Raw genomic sequence first — 20,200 nt, forward strand, 5'->3', positions numbered from 1 at the left:
CCGCCTCGCCGCCCTTCCTACCCTCTTCCGTGGGCCTCTCGTCTGCGCTTGGCTCTGGAGACTCCGTTCTGCTAATCCTCTGGCAGTTTTCTGGGTTCTTTAGGCAGGTGTAGGTGGAATCTAAGTGATCAGCAGGACGCGCGGTGAGCCCAGCGTCCTCCTACGCCGCCATCTTTCCTCCCTTCAAAGTGTAACTTTTTAATGGAAAATTCAAATCTCCTGTATCTCTACTAATCTCTTCCATGAAGTCTTTGCTTAATGCTTTGATTAGGTATATCCTAAATTGGGGTGCTTCCTACCTTTCTTAAGGTATTTTATATCTTGCCTTATATTAATGATTAGTTTTGTACGTATAGTGTAAGCTTCTTCTAAGTTCCATAGCATCTACACAATGTTTTACACTAAAAATATTTTCCATCAAGATGTTCTAGAAATATTTATTGAATGCTGCACTGTGTTAGGTGGTGGGAACTCCAATGTGAGAAAAACTATAATGGTCTCAGTATCCACAGAGCCGAATCAACTTTTTGATTATTTAATTAACAAATAATCAAATAATCATACAAGTTGATGCTTATTTACAAACTGAGATAAATGTTCCCAGGAGAGGAATATAATTTTATAAAAGAAAATAAAATAGGAACCTGACTTGGTATTGAGGATTAGAGAGGCTTTCTTAAGCAAGCAGTATAGGAATGAAACTTCCCCAAAAGAGCATTGGCTCTTGAGAGAGTAAGAGTCTGACCGAAAGTCCTTGTGGCATAGGAGAGGACATAAAGGAATTATTATCCTCACATATGGAAATACAGTGGAGGCAGTGGAGGCTTTTTTTTTTAAAGTAGGCTTCATGCCCAGCACAGAGTCCATTGTGGGGCTTGAACTCACAACCCTGAGATCAAGACCTGAGCTGAGATCAAGAGTCAGATGCTCAACTCACTGAGCTACCCAGGCACCCCTCCAGTGGAGGCTTTTAAGTGAGACTCTGTGAGGAGGGTGTTAAATGATCAGATTTGTTCTTTGAAAGCACAACTCCATCAGCAGGAGAGAAGAGTTTGGAGAGAAGTAGAGGGGATGATTAATAAGCTTAGGCAGTATTCCAGTGGCGAGCAACTTCCTTGACTCTATCCAAAATCCCATTTTTGGTTTCTCTTCAATAGCATATATTCCCACATCTTTCTGCATACATGACTCTGTGGTACAAAAATAATTGTATTATATTTATTTATATAAATGTCAGCCTTCTCTTCCTTCTCCTTTTGTCTAATAGGTTATATGTGCCTTGAGGGTATTTGATTTTTTACATTAATTTTGAATTTAAAAACAAATTTCCTTCTTTTCCCCTCAGTAAATACCGTGCAGTCACTCAGTGCTTATCCTTTAAACAGCAGTTGTGTGTTTCTTTCCTGGAAATTATCACCCAGTGATTACTCTCTGATGTATTTTATTACTGAGTGGAAAATTCTTAATGAAGACAGTGAAACTAAATGGCTTAGAATCCCTTCATCCGTTAAGAAGTATTATATTCATGGTAAGTTTGCTGTACTTTAATAAGTTTCTCTTATGGAGTAGTAGGAGAGTGATTATTAGTTCAAATAACATAGCCAGTTAATGAAAACTTAAAAAATATAGATGATACTGCCATCTTACTACATATAATTCTATCCCTTTATCATAAACATTCAATTCTATTTCATTTGATCCTTTTAAAATATTTTACACTGTTGTAATCATATCATCTATCAACTTTTTTTTCTGATTTGTTCCTTTGATATATCACAAGCATGTTTCTCTTTTCTCCCCAATCCTTTTAACCGTATTTTTAATGATCATATAGCATCTTATTCTAAAGTCTACTTAAACCATTTATTTTTTTAAGAACATTTATGTTGCTTCTAGTTTTACCTTTTTTTTTCTAGACTATTTTTTAATGGCTTTTACTATCTACCACCAAATTGTTTTCCCAAATATGTGTACCAACATATAATACCACTAGTGGAGAGTGGGAATGCCAGGCTGAAGGCCTAAAAATGTAGGACTTGGTGATGTAGGCAATATAAACTCCCCAAAGTAGACCAGTTGCCCCAGGAGGTGATTAAACCACATAATATAGTATCTCCAAGTCTGAGTAAGGTTGAAGTAGGGAAGCTAATGATTACCATGATCTGACAATACAGTATCACTCCAGAGACTTATACTTCAGTTGCATTCCAAAGACCCTAGCATCAGGGCACATAGAAACGATTGATAGAGAACTAAATTCAGTTCATTACCACTGTGGTCCAGATGATTATTTTCTGTGCTTTTATTTAAATTATGGGAATATATAATTTAGGCTTCAAAGAGATTGATCCCTTGTGGAATATTTATATATTATCAACATTTGTAAAAATGATACATCACTGATAGATTTGTTTTGAGCTTTGTTATACAGATGGTTGTTCCCTTGATGGGGGGCGGGGTGGGGGGCTGGATAAGCAAGGGGACTCCTGGTCCCTGCCCCTACTTTGCATTTCATAAGACTTTAGTCTCACAGCTGCCTTGAATAGGGAAACTAAGTAAACTAAATGCATATGAAAGAGGAATGTTGCTAGCTTTGGGGATATGGGAGAGGAGGTAGGGCATATTGTCCTAGAAAGGGAAACTGGAAGCTCATATCCTATGAGCTTGAACAAATTGGTAATCATTGGAATGTGCCTTTGAAAATTGCAATCTTCTGTCTCTGGGTCATATTTTCAAAAATTAGTTACTAAGTATTGTCATTACTAGGAGAATTTGGAATGCTTAGGTTATTTTTGGAACTTGCTTAGTCATCAGTTTCGATCCATAAATAACTAAATTTCTAGGTGTGGAAATATAGGAGAGTCACCTAAAATTTTTTTATATAAGTTTTAGTCATTAATATTAATTCAGTAGGAATGACCCTTCAATAAATTTTTCTCCTCAGATCATTTTATTCCCATCGAGAAGTATCAATTCAGTCTTTACCCAGTATTTATGGAAGGAGTGGGGAAACCGAAGATAATTAATAGTTTTACCCCAGGTAAATTTTTTTCCTTTTGGTTTCTTTTTACACAGATGTGTGGTTTTCTGCTCAGTTAGCAGTTATATTGCCATCTTTTTACACAGATGTGTGGTTTCCTACTCAGTTAGCAGTTATATTGCCATCTGATTATATTCTTTTTGATGAAGTCATGGAAGAGTCCAGAGTCTTACATAGATGTGTCAGGGAGTGATTGCAGTAGGGGTGTATGGTTCCCTGGTGGTAGTAAGAAGGAGAACAGCCAAGCATGGTATTGTATTCTCGTATTGGAAATTAAATTTTTCAGTCTCAAATTGGATAAAAAGTTAATGGAAACAAAATAAAGGGAGATATGCAGCTGTACAATAAAATTCATCATCAGAAAGACTACTTGGAAAAATAGGACTTTTCTGTACAATTCATATAAATGTATCTACCCCAAGTAATATGTTTGGGGGTATATACTTATGAGCCTTTAAATTTTAATCAGTCTTTTAAAGGAAACATTTTGTTCCCTAAAAATAAAACTAGAAAGGTAGTTATAGAAATAAATTCACTGTTCCTCTTAAATTTCTGATTCATCTTACTGTGGTTGGAGTATTAACATTTTGATTTTGCTATTACTGTTCACATTGTCTTCAAATCGAAGCAACCTAATGATGAAGTTGAAGAGAGAAATATTTTTCCTGGTTTCAGAATTAAAATAATTATAAAAATCCATTCATTATTTGGCAAATACATGTTGGGCACAAGAACTGGGGATTGAACAGTAAACATCAGTCTCTGTACTCATGGAGCTTAAACCCCAGTGCTCTAATGGGAATGACAGTAAACAAATCATGTATAATATAACAGCAGATAGAAGTAAGTGCCATGGGGCGCCTGGGTGGCTCAGTCGGTTGAGCGCCGACTTCGGCTCAGGTCACGATCTCGCGGTCCGTGAGTTCGAGCCCCGCATTGGGCCCCTGTGCTGACAGCTCAGAGACCGGAGCCTGTTTCAGATTCTTTGTCTCCCTCTCTCTGACCCTACCCCATTCATGCTCTGTCTCTCTCTGTCTCAAAAATAAATAAACGTTAAAAAAAAAAAAAATTAAAAAAAAAAAAAGAAGTGCCATGAAGCAAAATAAAAGTAAGATGAGTTAAAGTGTGGTTCTTTAGGGGCTCCTTGTTGGGGGGGGGGGTTTCAGTAAGGTAAGCGTCTGGCTTCAGCTGAGGTCATGTTCTCATGGCTTGTGAGTGTGCGCTCTGTGTAGGGTTCTCTGCTGTCAGTGCAGAGCCCAATTCGGATCCTCTGTCTCCCTGTCTCTCTGTCCCTCCCCTGCTCACACATTCTCTCTCTCTTTCTCAAAAATAAATAAACATTAAAAAAAAAGTGCTGCTTTAGTTAGGATGCCCAGAATTGGTCTTTTTCTCTGCGCAGATGACATTTAAGTCAAGACCTACAAGTACAAAAGAAGACATTTCAGGCAAAGGTTAGCAAGTGCAAAGTTTCTGAAGAGCAAGTATATTTGGTAGCTCAAGAAAAGCAAGGTCAATGTGTGTGTAGTGAACAAGGTAGACATTGGCAGGTGTTGTAAGTAGGCTTCTCTAGAAGCAGATGCTGAGACAGAGTCATCAGAACTTTAATTGGTACTTTGACTTATATAACCTAAGGTGATCAAATGGAATTGGCAAAGAAATAATTTTGAAAAAATGTTTTGCTAAATTACAGTAAACATAATTCTGAACAAAATAATCATTTTATTAATGTGACCATAATTATAGTTTATCTTTTTCTTATTTTTATATCTTTAAAGTAATGCAGATTTATGATAAAATCAGAAAAAAAGTCTATTGTAATTATTGATACAGAAAGATGTTATTATTTTCTCAAGCTTCCGAATCATGTGAATTGTATGTCTTTTTCAGATGATATTGAAAAACGCCAGAATGATGCAGGTCTCTATGTAATTGTGCCAATAATTATTTCCTCTTCAATCTTATTGCTTGGAACATTATTAATATCACACCAAAGGTAATGTACTTGATGTGAAAAATCTTTATGAAAAAAGCCCTTGAGCATATTTAAACCTTAATTTAAACCCCAAATCAGAAACATTAAAGTATGCTAGATATGTTTATGTGTATGCAGTATACAATTAAGATAGCCTAAAAAGAAAAGGCCTGTTTTCAGGAAACCACATTCTGTTTTGCTAGTACCACATAAACATCATGGAAGAAATTCATTTTTATTTATTTATTTATTTATTTATTTATCCATCTATCTATCTATTTATTTATTATTATTTTTTAATCTTCATTTTTAAGAGACAGAGAGGGAGAGTGAACACGATAAGGGGATGGGCAGAGAGAGAGGGAAATAGAGGATCAAAGATCTGAAGCAGGTTCTACATTGAGAGTGAAGAGCCCAATACAGGGCTCAAACTTACAAACTGTGAGATCATGACCTGAGCTGAATTTGGACACTTAACTGACTGAGCCACCCAGGCACCCCAGAAATTCATTTTTAAAATGTAAATACATTCAGGAAATAACAGGCTTATAACAGGATATCCTAAGCAGTATGTTCTCAGATATGGCAAAAATGACTTTTAGAGTTGTAGATTTTGGGTTGAGGACTTTTAGTGATGAAGATTTACCTGGAGTGGTCAGTTCATTTTTAAAAATCAGCATTGCATGGCTCCCCAGTTTGGCAAATAGCCTTGTTTGGCAAATAACCTTGAATTTCTTGTGGTTCTGTGGGTGCCCCATCACTGTGTGCTGAGAGGTCCGGACCAATGATATTATTTCACATATGCCAAATCTCTACAGAAACTTTTGTCTTATAGCAGAAAAGAGGGACAGGGGGTTTTAGAATCTGAATATATCTTTCAGTCAAGTGAGCTGATGAGGCCATATCAAGTGGAATTGTTTCTGAAATTCAATCGATGGCCACTTTTATTTTTTTATTTTTTTATTTTTCCCCAATATATGAAATTTATTGTCAAATTGGTTTCCATACAACACCCAGTGCTCATCAATGGCCACTTTTAATGTATTATTTTCTCCAAAAAAAATCCATGCCAAGTGTTCAGCACAGTGCCTGGCATAGAGCTTTCAAATAGTGTTGGTTATTTTTATTATTATACTGGTTATTAGATTTGATCTAGACAGAACGTTGTGGAAATCTTCATGGGATAGTATCTGAAATGAATCAAGCCCTACTGAGATATGGCTGATTAATTTCTAGTTTGTGCACTCATTAACTGTGAACATTTTCAGTATGAATGTTTTGTTATTTATCCTTTGCAGAATGAAAAAGATGTTTTGGGAAGATGTTCCAAACCCCAAGAACTGTTCCTGGGCACAAGGACTTAATTTTCAGAAGGTCCCTTTTTCAATTTTTTTAACCCAAAATGTATAAGATTGCATTTAAATGCTATATGCCTTATATAGCTTCAAACATTATTAAGGTTTAAAATATTTTAAGGATACAGTTTAGGTCTTATTGTATTCATTTAAATATGAGTTCTATTTAATTTAATTACATATTTTTAAGAATAGCAAGATGTAGAGATTTAAAACCAGCATGAAACAAAATTCAGTAGGTAGTTTATCATGTGGGCATTAAATATATATCTGTATCACAGTATATAATAAAATAAATATTAGAATATTAAGAGTTAAATCTGATGAAGAACAGATATTTGGTATACTTTTTTGGTATAAATTGATTGTCTTTAGGTAAAAGCTGGAATCAATATTTTTAATCCCTGTAATTATTACCATAATTATTTAAATCAATTAAAAAGTATAAAAATAATTCTGGCCTCAAACACCACAACCTGAAAAATATAATTACCGTAATAAAGCTTACATTTAAGTACATTGGTTTTTTTTCAAGCTAAAGTACTTTATGAATTAGCTACAATAAAATAATTTGTACTTACATCTATGATAGGATTTCTTAGAAACCTCTAGTGTTTAATATTTCATTAGTTCTTGTAGTTTCCCTTGAAGCCAGGTTGGTTTTCCACCCATAAAATTGAGAAAATAGAATTCAGTTTTCACGTCCAAATATCAACATGCTGTTTTAAATATCAGTCATTTGGAGGTTATTAAGCAGTCTCAATGATTGCATCTTTATTATTAGTCACTGTTGAAAAGTCTTCACTGGTTTCCTTTTAGCTACAAGATAAAGTACAGTCCCTTTAAGCTAGCACTCAATGACTTCTGTCTACAATCTGTTATCAATTTACATATCCTATCTCTTCTGTCCCTGGGCCTTGGTCATGCCTTTACTGTTCCCTTTACCTCTACAGCCCCACCATGTCAGTGAAGACCTTGCCCTTCTAGGCCCTCTTCCCCAAACCTTCCTTTAACAAAAGTAGTTCAGAATTTCTCCCCCTCTAAGTTCCCAGAGTATTTTACTGTTTAATTTTTGTGAAAAGTGCTCTGAATTCCTGGGGAGTATTTTACCCCTCACAAATATTGACTGACTTCCTGCTGCATGTGAAGTATGAAAGTGAAGATTCAGTAAAGCATTGCTGGTAATTCATAAGAGTGTCTGCTTATATACGTGCAAATCACTGAGACATAGTCGTATATGCTTCAATCTGCAGCATCTCAGTTTCATTTCCTGTAAAATGAAGTTTAATAGAACTTACATCATAAGATTGTTTTGGGGATTGAAGAAGATGGTACTTGTAACATAGTTAAGTTTCAATAACTATTAGTTATCATTATTTTACATATTTAGATGTTTTAAATTATTATTCTTTCAGTTACACTGTGGGGTAAGTATCATTATCTCCATTTTATAGAAGAAAAAACCTGAAGTGCATAGTGATTAGGTGATTTATTTTAGAACCTGGCTTGGCTTCCCTGTTTGTCTCACAGTGGAGCCTGCTCCATTAGTTCTTTTTCTCTCTAGCGGTGGCTTTCAATTTTTTTTTTTTTTATTTGACCATGACCCACAGTAAGAAATACGCCTTACCTTGCAGCCCAGTACACGCATAGATGTAGATATGCAAAACTGAAAAAGGATGTCAAAGTGATTTTATTATATGCAGTGCTATTTTCAAAATTCTATTTTGTTTTAAAAATACTGATTGCAACCCAGTACGTTGATTTCACATACTAATGGCCTATGACTTGAGGTTAGAAAAACACTGCTCTACAGCTTATCGATGAACAAATGAACAAATATGTAATATTGTAGATATAACAGTGCAAACAATTAAATTGTAATCTTTCAGCAGAAATTAGTCTTTTTTATATTAAATATAATTTATTGTCAAATTGGTTTCCATACAACACTCAGTGCTCATCCCAACAAATGCCCTCCTCAATGCCCATCACCCACTTTCCCCTCTCCCCCACCCGCCATCAACCCTCAGTTTGTTCTCAGTGTTTAAGAGTCTCTTATGGTTTGCCTCCCTCCCTCTCTGTAATTTTTTTTCCCCTTCCCCTCCCCCATGGTCTTCTGTTAAGTTTCCCAGGATCCACATATGAGTGAAAACATATGGTATTTGTCTTTCTCTGCCTGACTTATTTCACTTAGTATAATACCCTCTGTTCTGTTCACGTTGCTGCAAATGGCCAGATTTCATTCTTTCTCATTGCCAAGTAGTATGCCATTGTATATATAAACCACATCTTCTTTATCCATTTTTCAGTTGATGGACATTTAGGCTCTTCCCATAATTTGGCTATTGTTGAAAGTGCTGCTATAAATATTGGGGTACAAGTGCCCCTGTGTATCAGCACTCCTGTATCCCTTGGATAAATTTCTAGCAGTGCTATTGCTGGGTCATAGGGTAGATCTATTTTTAATTTTTTGAGAAACCTCCACACTGTTTTCCAGAGCAGCTGCACCAGTTTGCATTCCCACCAGCAGTGCAAGAGGGTTCCTGTTTCTCCACATCCTTGCCAGCATCTATAGTCTCCTGATTTGTTCATTTTAGTCTCTCTGGCATGAGGTGGTATCTCAGTGTGGTTTTGATTTGTATTTCCTTGATGAGGAGTGACATTGAACATCTTTTCATGTGCCTGTTGGCCATCTGGATGTTTTCTTTAGAAAAGTGTCTATTCATGTCTTTTGCCCATTTCTTCACTGGATTATTTGTTTTTTGGGTGTGGAGTTTGGTGAGTTCTTTATAGATTTTGGATACTAGCCCTTTGTCCGATATGTCATTTGCAAATATCTTTTCCCATTCCATTGGTTGCCTTTTAGTTTTGTTGATTGTTTCCTTTGCAGTGTAGAAGCTTTTATCTTGATGAGGTCCCAGTAGTTCATTTTTGCTTTTAATTCCCTTGCCTTTGGAGATGTGTTGAGAAAGAAATTGCTGCAGCTGAGGTCAGAGAGGTTTTTTCCTGCTTTCTCCTCTAGGGTTGTGATGGTTTCCTGTCTCACATTCAGGTCCTTCATCCATTTTGAGTTTATTTTTGTGAACGGTGTAAGAAAGTGGTCTAGTTTCATTCTTCTACATGTTGCTGTCCAGTTCTCCCAACACCATTTGTTAAAGAGACTGTCTTTTTCCCATTGGATACTCTTTCCTGCTTTGTCAAAGATTAGTTGGCCATACATTTGTGGGTCCAATTCTGGAGTCTCTATTCTATTCCATTGGTCTATGACACTGTCTTATCTTCAGACCAGGTAGCACTAGTTTTAAAGATGTTCATTCTCTTTATAGAAACTTCACTTTGTTTTGAGTCCATCTAGCCCCATACCTCTCTCAGCTATGCACTTACTTGCTGTAAGCCCTTACTCCCCTTTCATTAAACAGAAGTCATGGTATTTTTTTAATTTGTAAAATATTTATTCCTCTCCTCTCTCTTCCATTGTAAATTCATATAGTAACATTTTTGTAGCTATAGTGATATTTCAGCCATATATATTTATTTGTCGTTCATTCATTCATTCAGTAAGCACATAGTGAGTATTTATATGTAAGTCTAGGATATTGCTTGGATCTTGGAAAACAAATTTTTAAGAGATTTTCCTTAGTATCTGGGAAATAAGATCATAAAGGAGTGGCTGGGTGGAAAGCAGGATAGAAAGAACTTGTCTTCTTTACCATCTCCAAAATAGTTGATTCATTTTAAAATTCATTAATTTCACTCATTCACTCATGGGCTATTTATTGAATACCTATTCTGTGCTAGTCACTATGCAATATCTTCAGGTTGTAATGACCAGAAAACAGAAATTCCTGGAGCGAATGGTCTAGTGGGGAAGATAAGCATCAATCAATGATAATGAAAATAATAATAATATATGTGATCTATATGATATACTAATAATTATAAACAACATGTTGTTAAAGAAAAGGATCCATTGTGCTGAACTTAGTGTGTGTGATGGATGGGGACGAGAGGGTGAAGATAGGAAAGCGACAATCGAGCTAAGCTCTGGAAGATGCGTAGTCATTAAATAGATTTTGTGGTGGAGGGGTAGAGCCCAGTCAAAGCCACCTGCAAATATAAAGCCCTGAGGTAGAAAGGATCATAGCACATTCACAAACTGAAAATAGGGAGATTAAAAGACAGTGTAGTTTTTAATTACAATGTAATATTTAATTTTCTTAAATATGAAGGGTTCTTTCTTTTAATATGAGCTTTTTTTTTTTTTTGGTCAGAAAAACTACCTATATAAGCAAAAATTTTAAAGCTTCACTATACAAGTATATATGAATGCAGAGAATAACCATCTCACTGTCTCTTTAGGGGAAGCTAAAATATTCTGTCTTCAACATGTGAAGCTCTGAAATTTTCCCTATGCACCACCATGAAAATGGTTTCTAAGTGTTTACCAGGGCAGGGAAATGATCAGGCTCATCTCAGCAAATGCACTTTGAGCCTGCACCAAATGTTTTTTCCTTTCCAGAAAATGGTGTGTGCAAAGGAACCACTTGATGGGTAGAAGTCGGGTCAGTAAATATTTGTAGACTATGTGCTCCCCTGTCTCACATGGACATGATGAAAATGAGCACAAAGCTGCAGCAAATCATCTGACAGACATTATATACAAGGAGACTGAAATACCACTAAAATTTCCTATGTTCTGATAAAATAAAGAAGTGTGAAGAATTTTTAGGATACTTAAAGTGGGTGTGAATATCCTTATTTGTAAGACCGATTTTCCCCCCTCTGCAGATATTTGACTTTATATAATCTTATAAGATATTATTTGAGCACAACTAGTCCTTAAGATGCATAATTTATTTCTAGGGATTAATAGGTACACAGAAAACATAATCAGGAATAAAGGAATTTTTGGAATATAATGGCGATATTTGAAGAGTGAAGAATATAATTTCAAAGGATTTTACTAATGGTAAACATTTAATCCTCTAAAATTCAATAACTTAAGAAAAATCTCATTTTCTACTTTATCTCCTAAATAACTAAAAATAATAGTTTTTAGTCTAATAGAGAAAAATAATATAGTGTAATTCATACTAATTTCTAAAAAGGGTAAGGCAAATTTACTATTGGCTCTTCACTTTCATATTTTATTTTATTTAATTCTCATAGGCCTAACCGTCTTAAATTTTATGATGACCATACTGAGTCTCAGAGTGGTTCGGTGGCTTGTCTTGATCATCTATCCTGTACTTGTATAAACCTTCGTTAAACCCCAGTCCATTGGACTCAAACTGCTACCCTTGCCATCAGTTCCATATTAACAAATGTATTACTTAATTTAACTAGTGCCATTAATTGTACACCTAAAAATAATTGAAATGGTAAATCTTATATATATTTTAACAAAATTCTAAAAATGGGTAAAAATCTGAATAGACATTTAAAAATATTTTTAAATGTTTATTTTTGAGACAAGGGGTAGAGAGAGAGGTAGACACAGAATCCAAAGTAGGCTCCAGACTCTGAGCTGTCAGCACAGAGCCTGATGCAGGGCTCGAACTCACAAACTGTGAGATCATGACCTGAGCCGAAGTCGGACGCTTAACTGAGCCACGCAGGAACCCCTGAATAGATATTTTTGCAAAGAAGACATATAAGTGAAAAATAAGCACTAATGCATATATGTTCAACATTGGGGAAATACAAGCCAAAAACACAAGATACCACTTTACACTGGCTAGAATGGCTATAATCCAAAAGATGATAAGTGTTGGTGAGAACATGGAGAAATTAGAACTCATACACTGCCAGTGGGAAAGTAAACTGATGCAGCCCTTTCTGTGCTAACAGCACAGAGCCTGCTTGGGATTCTCTCTTTCTCTCTCTGTCTGCCCCTCCCCCTGCTCATGCTCTCTTTCTCTTGAAGTAAATAAATACACTTTAAAAAAAATGATGCAGCCCTTTTGGAAAATGGTCTTAACAGTTCAACATAGAATTACCATATGACCCAATAATTCCACTGCTAGGTATGTATCCAATAGAAATGAAATCATGTATTTACATGGAGATTTATACATGAATGTTCATAACAACATTGTTTATAATGGCCAAAATGTGGCAACAAGCCATATTTTTTAATATCCATCAAATGCTGAATGGATAAGCAAAGGGTGATATATCCAATTCTAAAACAAAAGGAAACAACAAACAAAAAACCCACAATGTGTTGCAAAGCAAACATACTGTGGTAGTCCATTGTTCTTAAAAACAATGACAGTATTTTTTAAGGAGATAATTTTTTACGTGAAATATTTTCCTTAATTTGTTCTTCACATTCAGATTACTTTGAGCATTGGTTTTTATGAAAGTAATCTATACTTGTAATTCTTTAGATATCCAACCTGGTTTCTAAAATACTCCCTAAAAGTAATCTCTTCCATTTTTTAAGCTATCATTCTCATTGCCTTTGGTTTATAATTAATCAGAAATCCATATTTGCCTCATATTTTTTTATTGATAAAAGTTAAGATGAAGTTTGTCCTGCTTATTCCTCTCATTCGTTTTGGTCCCTCCTTCCCTTTTTAGTGGCACTGACTTTCAAGAATATAGTATGTATTTGTCTAGTTTGTGCTTTTGTACTTTACTGTATCTGTATATGTGTATCCATGACCAATGAACAATAATACTTTTGGCATTAATTAATGTTATCATGCCTTCCATGTCATTCAAAAATTATTTTTGTTCTAAGCATTGTTTTTTGAGATCTTTCCATGTTGATGCCATTAACGGAGTTCAGCTATGTGGACCGGCCGATTGTATTCCATCCTATAAATATATCATAATTCATATGTCCATTCCCCCTATGGATATTTAAGTTGTTTGCAAACTTTTTCTATTCATTGCAAACAATGCTGCTGTAAACATGGTTGTTAATATCTCTTTGTTCTCTGGGGATGTATATGTCCCATTATTTAAAAAGATAAGTTTTTGCATGAGCATGTGATCAATGTGCATGGTTTAATAGTGAAATAGTATGGAAGAGCATTTGTTGCAAAGTAGAGTGTCCTCCTCCATCCCTAACTACCCTTAGTCTTGCTTTCCAAATGCTATTACTTTAAACTGGTTTGCTTTTAACTTTTCTGGCAAGTCATCTTTATATTTCTAAAAATAATATGCTTACACCACTACGGAATGTAGACATGATCAATTGGTTTCTGGCTATAATGAATATTTATTGATACACATACTTTTCCTTTCGTTCTCCTTTTCCCATGCTCCTACGACATACTGTGTTGTTGCTTTTTCCCCATTTTTTTCAGTAATTACTCTGCAACCTCAGAAGAATCTTTTTAAATTCCATTTACTTCCATCAATACAGGCCACTTGTAGGAGCTCCCCTTCTAGGGAGCTTTATTGTTAAATAAAGACATTAGCACTCTTACCTTCTCTCTCCACCTCCCAGTCTATGTAAATAGAACTCTTCGCTTTAAGTCAGGATTGATAGCATGATTTGTCCTATAATCATTGTAAAAAACACAAAGTCAGTAAACTGCATTTAGGTGGCTATGGGTATGTAAACACTGTTCCTTGAAGAACAAGTAATAGACGTGATGACATTTCTTGGTAGTTCCAATGTCACAGGAGAATGTTTTTTTAAAAGATAATTAGAAATATTTCACCTGTTGGTCAGAATTGTGCCAAATTTTAGTTGGCTTCGTTTTTAGTTTTTATGGGGTTGTTGTTGCTTTTTCTAGTGTTTCTAATTGCCTTTATAAAAATGTTATGTTTATTTTTGAGAGAGAGACAGAAGGTGAGCAGGGGAGGGACAGAGAGGGAGACACAGAATCTGAAGCAGGGTGCAGGCTCTGAGCTGTCAGCACAGAGCCCAGCACGGGGCTTGAACTCATGAATGGTGAGATCATGACCTGAGCCAAAGTCAGATGCTTAACCGACTGAGCCACCCAGGTGCCTGCTAATTGCTTCTTTCAAAGTGTTTTTGAATGTCTGTGTGCTGCTATTATACAAACTTCTTCACTGGACACCTTTTCCCACTGTATCTGCCCAGGAAACCCTATATCCTCCTACTTCAATCCGGATAAGGTGTTTTCTATAATTTCTACGAGCCGTCACCCAGAATTTTTCCTTAACTGGTTTCTAGTGATTGCTGCTTCCTAAGTTCGTTTCCTTCCTCTTTCTTGATTAACTACATCCTTAAGTAACCTCCTAAGAAATGTTATGTGCTAAGTCAGAGTCTCTTCATGCCTGAAATTCTTTTCATTGTGCCTTCATTGATCATTAGTTTGGTGGAGTAGCCATTTCCAGATGGGACAAACCTTTCCAATTCAACTTTGAAGCAATTCCTGTCTCATCATTTAGCACTCAGCATTGCTTCTGAGAACTCAGATGCCATTCTAATTTTTACTCCTCACTGGTTACTTGCAGTTTTCTTGCATTTAAAAATTCTCTCCATTTGTGTGTTCTAAAATTTCAGTGATGGATCTTGGGAGGTTCTTTTTCATTTAACTTGGTCACCATTTGAAGATACTTTCAATTCCATGCCTTCTGTCTTATCTAAGAAATTATATTATTTCTTTGTGATTTCCTCTCTTCCTGTTTCTTTTGTTTTCTCTTTCTAGAATATGTATTTGTTAGATGTTGAGCCCTTTGCATAGATCTTCTATATTTCTTATCACTTTAATATGTTCTTTTGTTGTGTTTTGTTTTACATTGAGACCTTGCCATATCCTGTTCTTCTAGTGTTTCTGTTGAACTTTTATTTACTATTACATTTGTAAATTTGCAAGCTTTTTTTTTCAGAGTATTTTGTTCTGGTTTTATATATGATATTTTCTTAAATCTTACTAGAAGGACCATTTTAAGGATCATTGTTTGAAAAATTCTCTTTTTTCCTTTTTCCCTGAATTCCCTTTCTGCCAGGATCCTATTTTCTTCTTGTTTATATTGGCTTTTCTTTTTTTTAATCTCAGACTTTCCCTAAATATCTAGTAATTATTTGGTTTCCTTTAATGTTTTAGAATGAAACTGTAGATGAGCTGATTGGGAGCCCAATGTGTATAGGCAGGGATTGTTGCTCTGGGTGGGTAGATAGGGCTCTGGCTAGCTGAGGAAAAAATGTACTCACAGTCACTAATACCCCACAGCTGCTTAGTAACTCCCAGGAGAGCTCCTTTGTTGCTTTTGAAAACAAAACCTCAATTTGGGTGTGAAAGGTAGTTCTAATATAAAGGCTCTTCCATATACAACAGAGAACTGGAAGAGCCCCATTCCTTCATATCTTCTTTTACCTGCCATTTCTTCACTCATTTCTTCACTCAACTCACTCATTTACCTGCTTTTACCTGCCATTTCGTCACTCACCATCTCAACTGGATTCAACTAGGCAAACTGGCTTTCTCTTCAGCCACAGCCTGCTCTGGAGATACTTTGGTTTGTAGCTTTCTTTGCTCATCCTCGTTGGTCTATACTCTTCTGGTTGTTTTCCATCTTCTAGAAGTGAATTCAAAATCTTATTCCCTCTTGCCTTCTCAGGTTATCTTCTGTGCTGTGGGTATATATTTGTTGTTTGTGTACTTTTATTGTGACAGAGTTCTACAAAGATGAGAGAGAAATGTGTTCAACCTGCCATCTTGAACCAGAATACTGTGCTACACCATTTCTTTTCATACTTTAAAAGTCAGAATCTTAAAAATAAATTAAAAATAAAATAAAAATAAATATATAAATCAGAATCTTAAACAAAAGTTGAATTCTTGTAGGAAAATACAATGACGCAATAGACTTGCTTTTTCTTCTAATGCAAATTTCATAGTGTTTAAAAGACTGCAACCAATTTGGTTATTTACCTTTCTCTTTAGCAGTGTTGCCTAATCTATCATTTTCTTCCTCTAAATCTAAATCATCTGTAATTTTTTGGGGTGGAGGGGGATCTAACCCCGCTTCTTTGTTGTCTTCTTCACAAGAGTGTACTCCAGTTAACGACTTACTTTAGAAGTGAGAAAGCTAAAGCCAAATAGATTTTCCCTTGTGATTCAAAGACTATCCAAGATTCCTCAGTCTGCTCTAGGCCTCCAAAGAAGAAGCTCAAAGACCTGCAGCTTCCCAGAATGCCAGCCTCACAGATCTGAGGCAGAGCAACTCTGAAATTGGTCTTGCAGAAGTGGGTAGAGCTGGTGTGGTTTTGAGTTGGAAGTTCTATTTAGGAGTACACGTTACTGGGCTTAGAAATACCTATTTCACTCCCCTAAAATATGATTTCAGTTTTCTTTACTTTCCTGTTCTTCATATTTGTTATATGCCCATGAATTATAAGTAGCCAGAGGAGAGACTGAATTAATCGGCTGAAATCTAACACAGCAAGTAGAAAAAGCAAAACAAATAACATGTTTTCCTGCCTGTTTGCAGTTAGCATCTCTTTTCATCTTTCCATTGTTTTATAGAAAGTTTGTTAGACTGGAAGAAAATAAAGAACTAAGTTGGGGTCCTCACTCTGCTCTAATTAGCTCTGTAACTTTAAGCCCCAGTCAATTTGTTTATAAAAAAAAAAGGGAGACTCATGGACCAGATGGTTTCTTAGATTTTTTTTTCCCCCCTAGATTAGATTAGATTTCCTAGATTAGAAAAATCATGATAATGGTCCACTATTTCAGTTCTTCTTTCTCTTAATTTTTGAACTTTTGTTTTTACTCCTCTACTCTTTTACTCTTTCTTGTTTCAAGCTCTCTAATACTTCTCCTGCTCCTCACTCTCCCCCGCCTATTTATCTTTCCAGCTCTTTGTTCTTTCTCCTTATTCTGTTATTATTGTATAGTTTTTCCTTTTCTGGGGTCACCAAGACTGTTCTTAGAGTGTGATATTAAGGCATGCTTTACGGAAATAGAAAAGGCTACCTTAGTTCAAAATTTTACTCTTTCCTCAAAAGGTACATTACTGTAGTATCACAGAAGAATTGATAGTCCAGAAGCCATGCCTGAGAGAAAATGTTTTTGAAATATTTTATCTTTTGCTTTCTGATTTTTTGTTTTGCTTTCTTATTTTATTTTATCTAAACAGAGAATGGATATTCTTTGAAGCTTAATCATGATCACAACTGATGAACCCAATTCTTCCCAACATTCTGTAGAGTATTAGAAGATTTTTACATTTTGAAGAAGGGGAGACAAATCTAAAAAAATATTTGGTTGAACTATTGAGAACTAACATATAGTGGATGATGCTGATTTAGAACTTAAATAGAAGGGTAAATTTGGGGTCAAGATGTAGGTCTCAGTCCACTGCATTTTGAATATATGCTTACTTTTCAGGTCACATGAAGTTTAACAAGTAATATTCATGGTGTCTGGCTTTTGATTTATCATTTGGATGGTGGTCATAAAACGTTAAAAACTATGACTGTTGCTCTTCCCATGGGTCTATTAGATATTATCAGATATGTAGTAGACAGTGCTGTAACTAGATGAAAGCTACAACTTCTGACACATAACTTTGCAAACACAATGAATCTAATTATAAAATACAGTAAAACTATTTAGCTAATATTTTCACATCCCAAATTTTCCATTTTATATTCTTCTCTAGACATCTGAGCTTATAAACTGACCCACTTGGGTGTTGTTTTGAATGTCTTATAGCTTTTATGTCTATCTAACTTTGGTCAATCTGGGAATTTCTATCGTTGGTATCCTTGCAAATGGCTTATGTGCTAACTTCTGTTTCAGTTCAAAGAAAGCCAGAAGTTAGGGTTTGTGCTGGTCACAGGCCAATGGAAGTTACAGTTCGTATCAGGATGACCTGACATATCCAGGTCAGACTGACCAGATCAGAAAACACATCAGTCTCCAATTCAGCCTCTTTGGAAATTCCTTCTTAAATTTATTTACACTGAACCACCCAAAGCTTCTGGCAGGCATAGAAGTACACAGTGATGCAAAAAGGGAGCTTTTCCAACAAGTTCATGGCAAGGGTAGGACATTTCTCCCTGAAAAAAAGACCCTTGCTGTTTCTATGATGCTAGCATACTAAGTGTGTTATGTTGCTCACATTCAAAATAAACCAAAGCCTCTGTTTGATGAACCTAAATAATATTCAAATTTAGGTAAAGACAGATCACTAGCATTTAGATTTCACTCAGAGTTTTATTTGATTACCAAAAAAGACACTAAAAATGAGGAGCAATGTGTCCTTTTCCCCTTCATTGACTTTGAATAGGTATCATTGGAATGTAAAATCAAAGTGTGAAATTATGAAAGAATATTTTTTAATTCCTACCAGCTGAATACATACTTAATATGTTCCCAGACTGTTCTAAAATCTTTAAATATTAGGTGCATATAATGATTAAGATTTTGTAATGAACATACTTTTAATAAATGTTGGTGACCCATTGATGAAATATACCTCAATAATATATGGGTATGTGATTTCTTATTAATTATCTTCCATCTGGATGCATTTGAAGATAATTATTTGGTACCAATAATTAGTTACCAGTTATAAGGTTTTAGAGGACATGAAATATGCCAGAGCCATCATCTGAAGAACATATATGAGTCTGCGTGCTATTGGCTATTTGTGTGTATTTTTTGTTTTCATGTTGATAGCATGTAATTCCTTTATTTGGTGATCTTATTTTCTAGGTTCATTGAAATTTTAAGAAATTCAAGACACACAGAGTAGCAAGTTTAAGAAAAAACAATATGAGAAAATAAATATTTGAAGCAAATCATAAAACTAATGATAAATTTCTGTCAGAAAAAAAGGCATAGGAACAGTTTTCATATATTATGTTCATAAATAACAGAGAAGGTTGTGTTAACATGATGTTTGTCATTATGTAGTATTTTAATATCTATATAAATGTATTCCATTTTTTATCATATTTAGCATTTGGTATATTTATTCTTTATGGTTATAATCACAAATATATTTCATTTAAGAATTTAGAACTGTGCTAATGAATTATGTTTTTATATGAAATATATTTGCCATTATGAAGAATAGTTGGGGATACTGTTATTTCAGGGAATAAATTTGAATTCATTCTGGTAGTTTAAAAATTGTAAAATTCAGGGGCACCTGGGTGGCTTAGTCGGTTGGGCGTCCGACTTTAGTTCGGGTCATGATCTCACAGTTCGTGAGTTCAAGCCCCACATCGGGCTATGCGCTGACAGCTCAGAGCCTGGAGCCTGTTTTGGATTCTGTGTCTCCCTCTCTCTGCCCCTCCCCTGCTCACACTCTGTCTCTGTCTCCCTCAAAAATAAATAAACATTAAAAAAATTTTTTAAATAAAAAAAATAAAAATAATTGTAAAATTCAAAAGGTCAATCATATGTATGTTTCACAAATTGAACACATTTTCAGTAGCACTTCCTTTAGTTGCGTTAATTTTTCAATGTGATGTGTCCACAGTGTTCTTTATTTTGCACTTATTTTTCAATATGTTTACATTGTATGAGTTGAGCTTTTTACACACAGATTCTTGATTTGTAGCTGCTTGGCAGGATTTTTTGTTGTGATGTAACCAGCATTCTTATAAAAGATACGATGTGCATTTGTTTTGTGTCTTTGTCTTCATTCCACATGTTCCGTATGTATTTTTATGTGAAGTTATCTATAAGGAATGGTGACTTAAGAGTCTGTGATCATCTCTTTTACCATCATTGTTTTCAACAAATTGGAGTTAGTTCTTGTCTTCTGGTGATCTTAAGTAGATTTTCAGTATCGTGTAAGGCAGATTAGTCTCAACAGTCACAAATAGTTCTCCTTTACATCATATCTTATGTCATGGCGTAGTCCATATCTTTGGACTAGAGGGTT

The 20,200-nt window shown here is 35.1% G+C and overlaps 1 protein-coding gene across 8 annotated transcripts in view; it reads left to right on the top strand.

Annotated features, from left to right (window-relative positions):
* The window catches only part of LEPR (leptin receptor), a 189,374-nt gene that overhangs the window by 166,667 nt on the left and 2,507 nt on the right, over positions 1–20,200 (top strand). For 7 of the 8 annotated variants that reach the window (XM_042997492.1, XM_042997493.1, XM_042997489.1 and 4 more), the window contains 4 exons: positions 1,346–1,528; positions 2,945–3,040; positions 4,928–5,033; positions 6,311–6,386. In XM_042997492.1, coding sequence (XP_042853426.1) covers positions 1,346–1,528; positions 2,945–3,040; positions 4,928–5,033; positions 6,311–6,386 — 461 coding nt within the window. Of the gene's footprint in view, positions 1–1,345; positions 1,529–2,944; positions 3,041–4,927; positions 5,034–6,310; positions 6,387–17,437; positions 19,503–20,200 lie in introns of those variants that run through there. The other variant, XM_042997496.1, reaches the window with a different exon arrangement.

This window comes from Panthera tigris, chromosome C1 (assembly GCF_018350195.1).
Source record: "Panthera tigris isolate Pti1 chromosome C1, P.tigris_Pti1_mat1.1, whole genome shotgun sequence".
Classification (NCBI taxonomy): Eukaryota; Metazoa; Chordata; class Mammalia; order Carnivora; family Felidae; genus Panthera; species Panthera tigris.